Source organism: Stylophora pistillata, chromosome 4 (genome assembly GCF_964205215.1).
Source record: "Stylophora pistillata chromosome 4, jaStyPist1.2, whole genome shotgun sequence".
NCBI classification, from domain to species: domain Eukaryota; kingdom Metazoa; phylum Cnidaria; class Anthozoa; order Scleractinia; family Pocilloporidae; genus Stylophora; species Stylophora pistillata.
In genome coordinates, this window is record NC_142522.1 from 23,332,592 (window position 1) to 23,350,121 (window position 17,530).

Here is a 17,530-nt window from a genome sequence, read left to right on the forward strand (position 1 = left end):
GGTTACGGAAGTGTAACTTCTTTTTTTATTGTTAAATACAAGATTTCCTTTTGGTTAAGTTTCATATCAGTTCTTTGTGATTAAAGAGGCGCACTTTTTTTGCAGCCCGCAATGTGCTCCTATCCTCACCGTGAATGTATGTTTAGATTCATTATTTTGGTGATATATTGTTCACAGCATTTCGACACTTTGCGTTTTCTGGGAAGAGATTCACGGCTGTTTTTGATGATGGTGCTTTCAGGAGCCTCTCAAGGTCAACTACGCTCATTTCTGTCTGGTGAAGCTTTTGCTTTTCCTTCTGATTGTTGCTCATCACGACGAAGGACTCAGTTTTTTCTGCCTTTGTCTTCGGATCTATCCATACACAACAGCCCGCTGTCCAAATTGAGCGAGGAGTTACAAGGGTTACAGCGTTTTTGACAAACTTATTTCTACGGTAAGTAACTGGTACTTTATTCAAGAGATCTTGAAAAGGCCATTTTCAGATCTGCCTGTCAAGAGATACAGTGTTCCTTCTTTTGGGCCACAAGTGCTCTTGGCGTAATCGGTTACTCGTGTCTCAAACACCTGCCATGCTCCTGAATTTGATGCTGTAAATTGAGGCACAGAATTGGTTAGGGTGAATGTGGCCTTCATATATGTTTTGTCAAAAGAGTTTATTTGCAGCGGATTTAGATGTCCTCTGTTTGGTGGCTGCTCTTTAATTGCTTCCTTGTAGGTGTTATTTAGATCAGGAACACCTACCGACACGAATAATAAAAAATTGATTTTTTAGAACTTGTATGACAATGACAATGCGGGCAGCAAAAATGAAAGATGGAACCTTACAGTTTACTCAGTTAACGTACCTACGTATTAAAAATAACGTGTGCAAAAGCGCTACTCTCCCGCTCATAGCCGTACAAGTGAACTCTTCCTTTTCACGTACCCAAGCGATAGTAAACAACAAAAAACAAAGGACAAAACAACAAACAAACCAACAAAAGGAAAGAAAAACAGTTTTTCATCTCCGCTAGATGTGGAAATTTCAACAATGCCTTAGCGGACTCATCTAGTTGTTACGTAATTCATATACATGTACATATTGGGCAAGGACCACTTCAGACATAATTCTCTTTTGTTTGCTTCATTTTTCTGATTTATATACTCCAATTTTTTCTTGGCCCTTTTTTAAATTTCCTATCAAAAAGTATTTTTCGGAAACATTCAAACAAATATAGGTTGTTGAAGTCATGAGGGTTTAATGGACTTCTAGGACAAATGATTCGTTTTGGAAACGAAAATAATCTAAAATAAAGGGTGCTTGTGGAAAAAATGATTGACTCTACATCATAAAGCAAATTAAGAAGCCTTACCTAACTTGTACTCTTCCCTGAAGTAGGTGGACACAAACTCTCAAGAACTTTGAGAAACAGAGCGACGTTTCATTTTTCTACTTTCACTATTTTCGTGCGTCATTGCAAGTCTACTTTCTGCGTGCTGTGCAAATCGGAAAAAAATTCAAAGCTTACTTTGATTGTTTGTATGGGGTAACTGTTTCATTTCATACCTTGCGGATTCCTCCAAATTTTTGTGTTTACATTTTTCGTCTAGAACGTGCCAAATTTTTTCGCCTGATCGGGAGTAACCTTGTAGGCTGAAAAAAAGGGAGTGTTCATTTGTGGATCAAAGAAGGAGACAAAATAAGGGGGAGTTAGTGGGTCCTCGCCGGGTAACTTCTGCTCAATTTTTGTTCTCCTTGGAGTATCAGGAAGGCCTGTCGGAGCCTTATTTCCGACGAAAAACGATGGTGTTTCCACCATTCTCTTCCAATGGAAGGAAATCCCCGATGTTTTCCTCTCAGCTGGCGGTTTTTCTGAAAGTAATCGTGTACAAGTATGATTAGAACACGACGTATCATCATGGAACCTAGCTAATCTTAGTTTCCTGATTTTGGTGTGATCCTAAAGTTATCAACCCTGAACAACGACACCGAAAAATCAAATTATTCGCGAAATTAACATGTAACCGACGACCCGCGATACAGTAACATAACTCACCATCGTATGGTTGACAAACCCTTATTGAGTCCAAGTTTTAGTTATGTAGTAATTTCATAGTAATAACAAGTTATGTGTGTGATCAGTTGCCACGAGCCAGATTTTAAAAGATTCCACCGGCAGCCACCTACTCTTTTTGACAGATGTTGCCGTCCGACAACTTCTCCTTCCTTTAATTGATGTGAGGGGGACTAACCAAATAACTATTATGACTGTTACTCCTGGTTTTCAACTACTTACTGGCTGTAAAACTAATTTAGTAACAGTTAAGATGGAAAGTTTTAAAACCATCCAAAGAATTTTGCTTTCACAAATACTCAGATATGTATGAAGGTCTTGTTTTATAATTACCACTTACCAACGTAGATACGTATTGAGACTACAGTCGTATGTATAATAGACGCGACAAAAACAAAACACCAAATATATGTCGTCTTCATTGCAGAATCTGTATGAACAAGTAGAAGTGGAGAAACTTTTAGTGAAGTGTCTGTAAGAGCTTGTCTAACATTAAAACTCTAAAATTTGCATTTCGTATCAAAACTCACCAGGTTAAACGTTTTCAGGGGAAAATGTCGGATCAAACATAACACTAGAAAGTCGAGTAAGATTTGTCTTTTGCTAACCATTGCCGAAAAATTGAGAAATATTCATTTTGACTAATGTGATGGCTTTAAATTTGCGTCGGTTACTTAAGACCACTCGTCAGTTTGTTTTACGGTCACTTACCAATGACTTTAGAACACGTTAGTAACGCAAAGCAGACGTCGTTTTACGTGCTAAGTTTCAGTACTATAAATGCTTGTTATTACCGAAGGTCAGTAATTCCATTGGCTAATTCGGGGGATTCTTACTTTAACACTGAAATTCGGAAGAGGTCAAAAGGGACTAAATGCCGGAAAGATCTTCGAGAACTAAGAAACTCAATCGAAGTGTATAACAACATTAACAACAACAACAACAACTACTACTACAACAAGAAGTTTATTAGGTCTTCCAAAACAATTACGTACAATGAACACCGCCTGCAAATAGCGAGCTAATCTAGGCGGGCGGTGTTCATATATAAATTTCATGTATAAATTTTGGCAATTGCTGAGGGTCAATGACTCCATCGGTTAAGTTAGGAATCATTACTAATTTACAACGTTCAAATTCTAAAATGTCGGAAGAGAAAGTCAATCGAAATGCACTAATGTTGGTCATTACCGAGGATCGTTAATTTCATTGTCTAATTTGGGAGTTTTATACTTTGAAATAAGGTTGCGTAGTCTTGAAACTTCATCGTGTGTCTCGTTTTATTAGGTTTACTATTAGTACTGCGATTAACTCTTTGAAAGAAAGAGATTGTAACCTAAGAGAACTTATCCCCATGGTACAAATGGTGCGAATTAATAATAAAAGCTCTTCGTTAAAAATTTTGTACTTGGGATGCCTACAGTCATTTTCATATTCCATCAATGAACTAAGATCTCCGCGATCATTATGAACACAAACCGTAGACCGTTGGAATTGGAAATCAATCACGACCTCGATTACCTTGTCTTCCTAGCCTGTCAACTCGACTGAATGGTAACCGTTATTGCCATTTTTGGCAGAATTTTCATTGCTAAATACAATCCAGTTAGGGTTGATCAGAGACCAGTTTGAAGATTTCTTATGACATTACCTATTTGAACCGATTTAAAAGAAGCTGGAGTTTTTCGACATATTTTCTTTGAGAAAAGGTAGAAAATAATAAACTACTACTAGAAGAGTTAAAAACGAATTATCTAGCCTAAAGAGCAGTTCAATGTTGTTTTCGCAATAATGAGAACAAGTCATATTAAATTCTGGTCGCTTACCAATAAAGGATGTGTCGAGGATACAGCCACAATGATGAACTAAACTTATATTTAGTAGCTCTTGACTATGATTCAAAAGCTGATGATGCGTTTTAAGACCATGGTCCATGATAACTTTGAAATTAGCATTATTTAAAACAGATACACACCTTTGCCACCTGCTTAATAGCTTTTAAATGAGAAAATTACAGAATGGAATCAGCAATAATTCAAAACTTAAAAAAGGAAACGGTATTTTTCGAAAAATAACTATAAAAAACTATAACTCTTTTGTTTTTGCTTTATCTTTTAAACTTCGTCCGATTTTTTCTTGGAAAGTCGTGGAAAGCTTCAGTAAAAGATGTTTTGACTTCCCTTAATGCGAACTTTTATTCTGAGAACAAGGGTTTTTTCGTCTGATGAAACATATTTTGTAAGTTCGGCTTTTACGATTTTACATTTACTGTGTCGCACATGCATTTAACTACCCTGAAAACCTAAAAAGAATTACTTTAACTAACTTGGAAATGGCCTGCTATTGAAATTTAAAGTTTTCTTGTTAATGAAAATGTAGTACATTTCTTAAATTTACGGAAATTTAATTCAATATTATATTTGAGAGTCTTTTTTTTTTTAAACAGTGTTCACCCGTCATTGGTATTTTGGCGGTATATCTCATTTAGTTTTTTGGTGGCCTGAGAACCTTACTGCAGTCAGTTCTTTACAGGTTGTTCTTAGGGTCTTAAAAAATCATTATTAAATCGAACAGGCATCCCTCAAGCTTTTTTTTTGTGTTGATTATCACGAATTAAAAACACTAACTAAATGACAAAAGCCCAAATTTCATTTTTTGTTTGCTTGTTTGTTTCGGTTTTTTTTTTTTCAAGTATAGAGTTTCGCCATTCGCAGAAGGACCATGAGAAGATAATGAGCACTCTACTGGGTCATTACATGTTTAATCCGCTTCTGTTTGGAAAAATGCTGTGGTTGTAAATAAAAATGGATCTCCGGTCCTCAACCTGGTCCCAAAAATTTTGTAATATAGACAACGCTGGGAAAACTACCAAAATATAGATTCGATTATTTTCTATACCCCCGAGACTTATTTCAGTTGTGTATGGTTTCATGTTACATTTGTAAAAAAGGGGTTTTTATTTGCTGTGAATTACGTGTCCTTCAAAAAAAAAAAATTAAGAAACACACAATTGGTATTATGCTTACCGATGGACATTCAATAAATCTTAAATTGTTTGCAAAACAAACATGTAACCAAAGAACCTGAATACAGGAACGTACTTTTAATGACAAATTGAAACTGACCATTTAACCACAGTGAATGACAAAACCTTATTGAGTCTTTTTAGTTTTAGTTATGTTGGAAAGATAACGTACTAACCGGTATACACGAACTAGATATCTAACACTCCACAGACAGCAACATGTTCCTTTTTGTTATTTTCGTCTAGTAAGCAGTTCTTGCTTAAAAACTTTAAAACGGTCAAAAGGGGCCAAAAGATCAAAAGATCTTCGTAAACTGGGGAAATCACGAGAGAAAGTCAGTCGAGTTGTATAAATATTGGTTATTACCGAAAATCAGTTATTCCATCGGCTAATTTAGGAGTTCTTAATTTATAACTTTGAAATTCGAAAGAAGTCGAAAGAGGCCTAATCCTATTATCTCTTTCATTCCCGTTTAGAATGAACTGCCTCCCTTCGAACGCCTTCTTCAGAAACATTAAATCCATTAGTTAATTTTAACTTCACTTTGTAAGAATTAACCCCCAGCAGTGGAAGTTAAACCGCCTTAGAAAAAACTCAGTGTCTTACTGACACGGTAAACTTCTAGCTTCGACAACGCGAAAACCTGAACATTTACAGCAATTTACTAAAACTGCTTAGGAATCCATCATGAGCACGATAAATAGCTCTATAGGCTGTATATATATATATATATATATACATATATACATATATATATATATATATAACTCACGTATACAAAGCTTTGCTTTCATGTCCAAATTGAGCACTCTAACTAGGATGAGTCATTGCTCTGCAATTGCGCATGCTCGCTAGTGTACTCTAGTTTGAGCACTCTGGCATGACTTAGACGATACCACAAAGGTTGGATCGTTTGAGGTGACCATATTGGTTCTCCTCCATCCTAGCATCAGCACTGCACTGATGAGGCCCAGAAGGCCGAAACAGTACTGTCTGCAGTTAGTTATACATATATATATATATACACAGAATAAAAAAACCAAATCTGCATTATAACCCTGGGATTTAAGATACCCTTTATATTCAATACATCTCTTGTAAAGGGACTCGTCAGTAGAACAGTTACGTCTAATGCGTAAAGCAACTCCGTAGGGAATTGCCCTTTTACAGTGTGCCGGGTGCGAACTAGAAAAGGGTAAATAAAGAAGGCTATCTGTAGGCAATTGCGTCTGCTATAATACTTAATTAGGGCATCATTTACACAATGTAATTGAGTTCTTCGCAACCATTCCTGGTTATTTCGCCTATTGCACATTCTTGCCTTTTACTCATTATTATATCCTATTATTTAGGTCTGGAATGCATTACGGAATACTATTTTTATTTCTTACTTTTAGTATAAATTCAGGTCATTCTGTAAACCTACTAGGATTTTTAGTTTTTAGTTTTTAATTTCTATGTAAATACGTTCCACCTGAAGAAGGCCGAAGGTCGAAACGTCGCCAGATTAAAGCTGGAACAGTGAGAAGTTTGCTTCATGTTTCATCGTTTTACACTTACTATATATATATATATATACATGGTGTAGACAAGTGAGACTATGATGAGTTTCCTTAGTGCCAATTACAAGAGGTTCTCAATGGGTGAACCGTTAGCCGTAAGACGACTGAAAAATAGAGCCGTTAGGCGTTACAATTGACAAATTTCAACCGTTAGTTGTTAAAAAAATTTAACCGTAAAAGCTATTCCTTTTTCAAATGTGTCACAGTCACTTACCAAGTCCAGATGTGTAGAGAACTGAATACGAACTCTTTGTGAGGCTCAAGAGTAGGCTCAAAATGACTGAGGAGAGCGAAAATTGTTCCTTACATTGTTTCGAAAGTCGCTTTTACACGCGTTATCAGTTTAAATCACCAGCAAAGGTTAAAAGGTTTAACAGCTGTAAGATGGTAAGGCACTTACACTAAGATTAAGTTTACTTCTAGCTATCGATATATGGAAATTCATTTCATAAGGTTAGCAGGGAGAGATTTGGAGAGTGTGATTATAAAAAATGTGAGGTGTAATCATAATTCGCAGTCTCTGAGATTTCAACTGTGAAACAGTATCGGTGATCTTAGAGAAAGGAGACTTAATAAAGGAGAAAAGTTACACATTTTATTCCTAAACCAGTTGCATAATTAACGATTCGATGTCTGTTGATAAATTTACGTTATTTTCCGGCTTCGAGGTCTGTATAGTGTAGGAGGGTGACTTAGGTCTTTAATCACGAGTAGCACTTGCAGAACTGAAATTTCAGCTATAAACAAATAATTCAAATTGAACATAACATTGTTAAGAATCCCAGCTGGCCGGAGGCAAACCAGTTGGCTACTTACAAGCATGGCCGAGTATTTGAACTTGGAGCTACCGTGAAAAAAATCCAGGTAGTGGTCAGGGCGGGACTCGAACCCGGGAGCAACGGATTGCGAGTCCGACACAATGACCACTCGGCCACGCTACCTCCACATAAAATGATTCGCGTCACATATTATACTCACTATATCTTAATCGGTCTTTATCACTGTTACTACAATCAAAGACTACATCAACATCTAATATATAGATTTAGCCAAGCCTAAAAGTGGAGCTCTCAACTAGTGAAAGTTTTGCAATAAAATTTCTTTACATATATTAAAAATTTTTAGCCAAAAATTCATTCAGTTTAGATTAAACCCATTGACACTTAAGTGTAACACGTGCCTGTGAAAAGTCAAAATTTTGGAGAAACCAAGAAAGCAAACACAATGCGCAGTAAATTTCTAAAAATCATCTTTTCGAAAAAACAAGTTCCAGTGAAAGAGGACTAATTAAAGAACTTATTTCCGACGAAAAAAGCGGTACCCCGGGTAAGAGGATATCTATAAAAATCCATTGAAAACAGTGAAGATGGACGGTATCGACGATCTAGTCACGCCGATGAGTTTACCCTGGGTACCTTAGAATGTGTAAGAAGGCTATGGGGAGGACCCGTTGAGAGAGAATTGATTAGGTTCCAGGTTGACCGCGCATTAACGGTCTCTCAGCTGCACAAGAAGTTCCTTCCACGCATTAGAAGAATTCCGAACGGCCGTTAATTTGAAATTCTCGCTGGATTGGTTGCTCGATAAACCGACTTTTGTGGGATTTTATTCGGTGAACTTAAAGGGAAACTATTTGGCTTTCGTGCTGCCGAGTTTTGATTTGAGGGAAAGTATTTAAGTGTTGTTTTCGAGCGATTTTGGCGAGCATGTGTCAACAGAAGTTTCCGACCTTCCCGTATTTTATGCACGGTAATTTAGGGCGTCAAGCTAAAACACATCAAAACGGCCTCAAATCGCGAGGAGAATAACACAGACTACTCTCTACGAAGGTAAGACTTTATTTCTTTGATTATTTCACACAGCTTTACATTTACGGAGCTGAAAAGCAAGTCCAACTAAACCACTATACAAAGTCTTTAATTATTCACTGTGAAAGAGCCTGTGACAGAGCTTGGGCCACCTGTGGTTAAAACCATATCACCAGTGTTGCATAGTCACTGTTGCTGAAAACATTCTTATCGTCATCGATTACTTAACTGTATTCAGCAAATCAAGAGCACCCATCATTAAACACGTTAAAAAAAGTCTAGAATGTTTCGCTGCCTGCCAATTTTCAAGAAGAAGAAGAAGAAGAACGGTTCCCGATTGCTTGGAGATGAAAGGTTTGGTCATGCTCAAGTTATTAAAGCTCTGGGAGCTGAAGAGGCAGCGAATAACGAAAATCCAAAGTCATCCATTGTTAGGCAAATCTTCTACTTTCAAAATTGTGACCTACAGCATGGAAAAGCACAAAAAAGTTCAGAAACGTGGAACAAGGGCTCAGGTAGAATTTCCTTTCATAGCGGCCTTTGGTGAGCAAAAAAACACAATGGAAAAGTTCACAATTGTTCCCAGCGGTTGATAACTCAGCACTTGATAAGAATACCCTAGCATCACCAGAAGCTTTAAATGACATCCCTTGAGAAGATTCCTGTCGTCGCCAAATGCGTATCCGTCGTACTTTTGACCATTGATCACAAAGTTGGTTCGACATATTTTGTTTCAGTTGTACAGACCTTTTTAAACTTGTTTCTGAGGAGTGAGCGAGCCTTCGTGGCAGGTGATATTTTAGTTTTGTACCCGATTATTTTTTTTTCCTCTATGATTTTTTATCAATTCACAATTCTCTATCAATCAGTTTGGAATTGATGTTTAGTTATATTACCTGTGGGCAACCTCTACCAATAGTTAACTTTCATGTTTTTGTTACATTTTCATCTTGTAATTTTCATTGTCTCAAAACAAAAATAAAAATAGGCGAGCTTACTAAATGTCAGTTATTTTAGCTGATTGTCTTTCTTATACTTTGTCGGAAAATGCTTATATCAGAAACTTAAAATGTACCACCAAAATGTGGTGCGTTGCTCTAAACTTGAGGACTGATGAAATTCAAATATGACTTAAGTTTGAACTTAATTAATTGCATTATATGAACTTCATACAGACTCTCTTCTCCCCTTTTTTTTTGCCATGAAACAAAGCAGGAAACTAAGTTCAATGAAAAAAGGACGTGATCTGGTCGAAAGTGAAGAGGAAATACTTTGCTATTAGAGCCTTCAGACAAGTATTTAGTTTTCAGCGATTTTGACGAGAACGCAATATTTCAAAGAGATACGTACCCATATAAGCTATACAGACCTCAGTTACTTTGGCTTGTCATACATTGTTTCTTTTTTTCCATCATAGCTGGGGTAAATATGCGTGGATTAAGATGGATTGGAGAAAATTGGTCCTGACTATTGTGGATTGGAGTGAGTCTCGGAGGATTGTAATGAACTGGAGTTGATAGGATTCGATTAGGGTGGATTGGCAAGGACAAGAGTGAACTGGAAATCTGATCTAAAATTCACCATAGCCGTCCGAACATAAAAAGCAGTACAGTTCTAAAGTTTTTCTTATGATCTGTCGTTATCATCTCGATGTCTTGTTGCCAACGCAATATTTTCCTAGTCCAATAGAAAGACCATTTGTCATAAATAGATTTGAAAGTTTATTTTTTTTAGCATCACGGAAATACATATATGACAGAAAGGAGGAACATTAACTAAATTACTTGACTCTAAACAGTCTGTTTCCTCTTCTTTTCATTCTTTCCATTCTTTTTAAAGTGGTATATTGTTTTCAGGTCGTCTACATTCCTCTTCCCCTGGGAACAAATTCACTGCTGCTGATGGTGGTGTCTTTAGGAGCTCCTCTAAGTCGAGCACTCTCATTTCTGTTAGGAGAACCTTCGTTCTTTTGTTTTGATTGTTGCTCATCACTGCAAAAGATTCTGCTCTTCTCGCCTCACCTGGTTTCTTCCATATACAGCAACCAGCTGTCCAAGTAGAACGAGGAGTTACAAGTTTTATTGTACCTTGCACAAATGTATCCCTCTGATAGGGTTTAGGAATTTGATTTGAAAGATCCTGAACAGGTTTTCCTTCTTGATTAATGATTAGGCCATTTTCTGATGTGCCAGACAAAAGGTAAAGGGTGCCATCTTTCCTGCCGCAGTTGTTCTTAGCATAATTTTCTACTCTTGACTCAAAATTCGTCAAATAGAAGTTCGTCGCTGCAAACTGAGGTACGGCATTTGTAAAAGTATAAGTAGCGGTCATGAATCTTTTGTCGAAGGAATTTATCGCTGAGGGATTCAAATGGCCTCTGGTTAATGCTTGGTTTGGCTTGCCTGGTTGTGTGGTATCTGCGATTGCTTCTTTATAGGCAATGCTGACACCAGGAACGCCTGTGAACACAGATGATATTAAACCATAAGACAAAAAGATAGTGACAATTTTTTATATCAAAGTAGTATCGCAGACAAGGCTTTTAAACCTACATGCCTTCCTCTGGTATAACCGTGAGGGTATGAAGACTCTTATTTGATATGTATCCTGGTTTGGTATTCCGGTAGGCAGCAAATATTCTAGAGATCACTCAATAGTTTGTTCCTCAGACAAGAAATAGGTGAGGCAGTCTCTCGGGGATGGACAGTTGTCATTTTTGCCCCGCATAGCATTTCCTTATAATTGTTAGAGCTTGTTTGCTTGGTTTGTAAAACTGGAAACGCCCAGGATGTATATGTGCTCTGGGAAGAGTGTTAGTCCAATGAGGAGCGGAAACGGATTACTCGGTGAATCGGGATGAAGTGTTTTTAATGTTGATGACCAGTGAAAATAAGAAACTAAAACTCCGCAAACTATGAATTTTTTGCTTTTTACGATAGGTGAACCTTTAAGTTGTTTATCTTATGTTCGTGATGCGTTTTTTTTCTACTTTTTGTTGTGCGTGAAACCTCTTTAGCAGATCGAAGACTGTTCGAAAACTAGGTGATTAACTGGATGACTTCAAATGATTTCATTACGCAGTCTTTTCTGCTTTGATTGTTTACGTATGCTTCTAAATGTTAGAATGCTTAAGGAAAAAAAATTAAATAAAAGTCATCAATCTACAAAATACATTCCGAAGCGAACGCTCTCAGCAAGGTCTGAGAACAACGTGAAGCTCGATCTCGATTAATTTGTAAAATCCCAGGGATATGTGTGAGTTGGTTTGATAATATTGTACTACTATTCACCATCCAATCTTTAGCTGGTTTTCATGACTATCTGCAACCTGGGAATCTCTCCATTTCATTCCACCCAGCCTTTCGTCTTCACTAAGGTCCCTTTCCTGAATAAGTTTTACTTTGCAGACTGAATCGATCTTCATTTAACTCATAACTATCTCCATACCTGGGGGGTCTTTAAACTTTATTCCACCTGGCCTTTTTTCATTCCCAAGGTTCCCTGCCTGAATAGGTGTAACTTTGTAAGCTGAATAAAAGGGAGTATTGGTGCTTGGATCAAAGAGAGAAACGAAATACGGTGGAGTGTTTGGAGGATCATCAGGCAGCGTCTGCTGGTGTAAGGCCATGTCTTGAGTAGTACCAGGAAGCCCCGTTGGAGGAATACCCCCAGCAAAAAATGGTGGTTGAACGCTTCTTTTCTTTGGAAGAGAAGTCGCAGATCCTTTTAAAAGCAGACATATGCATATGCAGAATCAAATAGGGAACAATATCTGACACACATCTCAAGGAGTCTGACTTATTTCAGAAAACGATGTAAGACTGATTTTAAAATGACGAGTTTATGAAAAAACTTTTTTATCAATGAGTATCAGTGGAGTGAAGCTGAGCTTGATATGCGCTTAAGTTTTCTGAACTCAAAATATAACACTGTAGAGATCAGATTATAACATCACACGGGTACTACACCTGTTCGCGGACTTACTGACCCGCCGGAAAAGTGAAAATCAATGAAAAGACGGGGGGTCTTAGTTTTCGGGGTCTTAGTTTTCGTAACACCCTGTATTTCTTCCATTACTTAGCACTTACCAGAGATAAGTTTCGCAAATGCACTCTCAGACAGTACCAGGGCAGTAAAAAAAAAACACCAAATGTATGTTGTCTTCATCGTGTCTTGGTTCCTCTGGTTATTTCTACGTCAATAAACATAAATGAAGTGGATTTCATGGAGTTTACACTTTACAGAGCATAATACGTTGCTAATCTATCAGGTATTCCTCTTCACGCCCGACCGGCTAGAACAGGTCGCGTAAACTATTCGAGTTTGTTCCAGTGTCTATGACAAAATGCTATGGTTTTAGTGATCGATAACGAAATGCTAGGACTTTAGTGGTTCTTAACAGCCCCTATAACTGTCCGATTTCACGGGCCTATCGAAATACTTGTACATGATCGGAGAGGCTAAATCGGACAGATAAGTATAGCCAAAAAAAGATTAAAAGGACGTTTAAGTCATCAGCCAATAATACACAACCACCCAGCCAGCGCTCGCCAGTCAAAATAAAGAAAAAATGTCAAGTGAGTGTTTCACATTAGACTTTGGAAATTTGAACTTTGGCTAATTATTTAACAATATAAGTATTTTACGAGCTCTTACATTAAATTTTTCACTTCTAAGTTTCTTATATATTGTATTGATACGAATGATTGATAATCAGACTTCATATCGTACAATTTAGGGACGTTGCCCCCATCAAACCATTGAAATTTAGACAATTAAATTTGCTGACTTCTTGAGTTGAGTTCTTTTGACACTTTTTCAGAGCTACAAGTATGCTTACATGAAAGGGTAGCCCGACTCGACCCAGGAGTTTCTCGGTAAACATAGTGGTGTCTGATGTACTTTTTAGTGTGGACAAAATGACTACCCCACAAGTTAAAGGCCCATTTCCATCCGAGATCCTTTGCAGTCGTTTGTTTTTGTTTTGGAATCGCGCTATTGTTAAATGGCGAACTCTGATAGTCATTCACAAACACTATTAAAAAGAAAAACAAAGATTTGGTGAAGAACACAGTAAACAAATTTGTAGCTAAATATTTGAGACTGAAAAATCATAAATCGAGTCTGTGCATAAAACTTGTACAAAGCTTACTTGATGTTGAAGGAAATTGTTCGGCTTCAGCACTAAATAAAATATAAACAAATAACCAATATTGGCCAAAACTGATTTACTTTACGCATTTCAATTATAGAATAATCACTTCTACAAATGAGATCACTTACATACATATCTCAGGATCTCAAGTAAAAATCAGTCAAATAATTATTCTCACCTCGAAAAAATCTCCTCGGAGTCTCAAGTTCCATCGTAGGAACATTGCAATAACATTTCTGCAAAAGCTCTGTCTGTAGTATTACCGAAACCCATGGTTGTTTTCCTTGCCCTCCATAAATCATACACAGACTCTCGAAGTCGAATAACCTTTGCCGAGCCGGGCAGACTCGGCCTTCCTCTAGACCGCTTCTTCGGCGGCATCAACTTTTCAAATGATGTTTTTCACCGTGATACATGTAAGAATTAAAAACTATTTACTGATATGGATATTACGATAGTTTGTTGTTCGCACATTATTCAAGATGGAACTTTGAAAGCCCTAATTAGTAAGATGGAAGAAGATATCAAAGCGATTCCGCAACTAAGAGGAAAATAGCGTATTTTTCATATATGAAAAATGATCCGGGCGCGCGAGGCATCTCGGTTGGAAATGGGCCTTTAAAAAGCTTTCTTTCCCAAGGTTAGAAAAACACCTGTTTTGACGTTGGAAGCACTTCATTTATGATTCACGGTTTCCACAAGGCTGAGATTTATTGTGCCAACTCTTAAAGCGACCTGTTTGGTAGGAAGTGTTGGGGCGAACGCCCTTGTAGGTTCTGAGTTAAACAGCAATAGTCGGAGGTTCCCTGATGTAACTGAAAGTTACTCAAAGTTGTTTCAAGTTGCCCGTCGAATTTCTGTGAGCCTTATGGAAATTACACAAGTGTTTGCCGTATAGAAGCTAGAGCCACGTGATAACTAGCGGAGAGTGACGTAAAATGCGGTAAAAGTTGAAAAAAAGAAGATAAAAATACTGCGGAAATTGAGGCGCACGGGCGCCGCTACAACTCATTTACAAGGAAACTTGTAGCAGCTAGAGGGGAGAATTGACAATCTGATCTTGGGAGTAAAGGGCTAATTTGGGTACATGCTCCGCCTGTTCCCACTTATATAATTTGCATATCTATTCATATGTACTTACATCATTTATTGTAACCTCCATTGAGGGATTTTACTTAAAGTGGGAAGTAATTGCATTTGGAAAATTTTCTTACTCTCTGATGTTTTTTGTTTCTACTATCATTATTGGTTAAGTACAGTTGACTAATGATTTAAATTTTGGCAACCTTGATTTATTTAGTTACCTCTTCGAATCATTTTAGACCACCATTTCTTTTTAGTTTCATCATGTACATGTACAGCTGTAGCCACTGCAGGGGCGAAAATAAGTGTTTTTAACCAACCGAACATGGTTCGCGAGGTAGTAGGAGGCTTAATTTTGCCACCCGCCAATACAGAACTAGTTTGTAAAGACAGTGAAACATAATGTCTAGCTGATGCGTTGGCCTTAAAAAATGCACCATGCTAGGAAAATTTAGCAAGATATAAGTTCAAGAAAGAATCGCACTCTCTCCTCACTACTGGTCTGTAACCTTGTTGCCATACACGATGCCTGTAAAGATTTCCTTCGCAGAGGACGTTTCATGGCGTCAATCTCAATTCTCAATTTTCCGACACTCTACAATGATAGCGTCGTCTTTCATTCTGTAATCTACCGAAGGCTACAATACCCTAGCAACGTGCTTAAAACTAGAGAACGTGTCCATTTGACACCTTCAGCTTCTGATATGGTTTTTCTAAGATCTGAAAATTTTAAGAATTGTTTAAAAATAGCCAAAGAATCTATTGAGAATGAGATGCATTCCCCAACACGCACAGAACTGAGTGTCTCTCTCAAAATACTACTGACAATGATCCGGAAAATTTTTCTTAATTTGACTTTCAGAAATTACCGTTGATTTCACTTTTTGGCTGCCATATAATTCCGAGCGTTCGGTTGTATCAACTCTGTTGATAATGTAAATTGGCCACCTTAAATAAATTCTAAAGCTGATGTTTCGAATGTTAACCTTCGTTCTCGAAAGGTCAGCTCTAAAATCTCTCTATTGCATCCAATTCACTTAATTAACTCAGTAACACCCTCCACCGACACAGCACCCCAATTTCTTTGGAAAGTTATCCCATGTATTCAAACTAGATTTTGACCATAGAATAGATCTTTTGAGGCCAAAATGGGTTTAACTGTTTAGTCTAGTTTCCTCTGCCCTAACTGATTAAAATGCAATAAGGTTAATAGAATCTCCTTTCAAAAGAATGCAAAATAAACTATTTAAGAAAGTTAAACAATATCGCTCTAATTTAACTTAAATTTTCCCAGATCATACTGAAAAGCGTTTGTATAGACTCGCGTCAACAGACGTAGAGGTCCCTTACCGGTTTTTAGTATCAGTGGCTATTTATCAAGTCCAGATTTTTGTCGAGAACTGACGCTGAGGCTTAATTACCGCAGTGAATTTGAATTTGTTCTTTGATTGCTGGAAAATTAGCTTTTACAGGTAGTAGCAGGTTAAATCAGCGGTGGTCCGAAGGTTTCTTTGTGAAACCAGAAAAGCGTAAACGCGTTTATCTGATTCTGATTGGACATTTGTGTAAAAACCAATCGCAATAAAGTTGAGAACACGCGAGGCACCTGGATGGCTTTTTTTGTAAGAGACAATTATTCAGGTAATATTTCTGCTTTTCACGGTTCCCGAGTTCGACTGCAATGGAAATTCATCGAGGGAAAGCAGCCAGACGAGATTAAGAGAGTGTTAATCTTTTTAAAACCAACAATCCTTTTTAAAATTAAAATATTTAATCATATATTAAAGTTCACACATTGTCCGGGTGGACAAGCAGACGTGCTTCGATGAACTGTTATTTCCTCGCTTTAAACGAGAGTAGCATCAAACCATGTCTGAATGTAATCGGGACTAAACGTCTCTGGGATTTTCTGAAACATTGCTGTAATCTGAAACAGAACCTGTTAAAGCGGAAACTTCGAGGTTATTAGCCTAGCACGTTGCTCCATGAACATGAAAGTCCAACGTTAGTTTAGATTATGCTCTGTGATTAATTAATGACTCAAGTCTTGAAAGCAATTTTGCAAGAAATTTAGAAAGTCGTTTTGAGAAAAATGGTGTTCATCGTGACCATTTTCGCGTCAGCGGGAGGATTTCGTAGAATTTAACACATGGCTGGAAAATATTAGCGAATTTTCTCACGAGAAATGACCCATCTCATAGCATCGAGAAAGGAGTAAAGTATTTTCATTTTAATAACAAAGGTAAAATGTACAAGTAATTCATAGGTTTTCTTTGATATAGATTTCTTACGAAAAATATGTGAATGTCACTTTTAGAAGGTTTAATTTTCTCGATCAGAAAAGCACACTTCTGCATCTCGAATTAACTCTATTTTCAGCAATCGTCTGTTTTTCTCAGGAAAAAGTAAACCTATGACTCACGTATTTCTCTTGAATTTCCAACCTATAAAGTGAGCAACAAATGTGTTCATATGTGGACGACATTTTTTTTTTAGTTTGGTGTGAGGTACGTCAGAAGAATAAAAGTGAAAAAAGAAAACGAGCGAAGTCCAGTTCACCACAGATTATCAGGCCCCTAGATCGTGATAAAGCCCGGTAGGTCATGTAGGCCTCAAGCAGCAAATGGTCACAGAGATCGCAAGACCCCGAGATCACGAGATCGCGATCAAGCCCGGTAGCTCGTGTAGGCCACAACCAGCAAATGGTCACAAGGCACAGCACTCTCGCAGCTTTGAAGGCTGCAAATATCAAGCAACGTGTATTTTAATTTGAGAGTCAAGAAGCCTGTCATTCGATAATTAAGAAAATATGCAATTACAAGCAGTGCTCCGTTGTATA

At 37.4% G+C, this 17,530-nt stretch overlaps 1 protein-coding gene and 1 pseudogene across 1 annotated transcript; both read right to left on the minus strand.

The window, feature by feature from the left end:
- Positions 1-53: 53 nt before the first annotated feature.
- LOC148732930 (uncharacterized) lies at positions 54-762 on the minus strand (annotated as a pseudogene).
- A 9,399-nt stretch (positions 763-10,161) lies between these two features.
- On the minus strand, positions 10,162-16,133 carry LOC111344015 (uncharacterized). Its single transcript, XM_022951216.2, has 4 exons — positions 16,042-16,133; positions 12,542-12,645; positions 11,901-12,176; positions 10,162-10,912 (listed from the first exon to the last, which is right to left on the minus strand). Exons 2-4 carry the CDS (start codon positions 12,618-12,620, stop codon positions 10,287-10,289), a joined length of 981 nt encoding a protein of 326 aa, XP_022806951.2. The 5' UTR covers positions 12,621-12,645; positions 16,042-16,133; the 3' UTR covers positions 10,162-10,286.
- Positions 16,134-17,530: the final 1,397 nt, after the last annotated feature.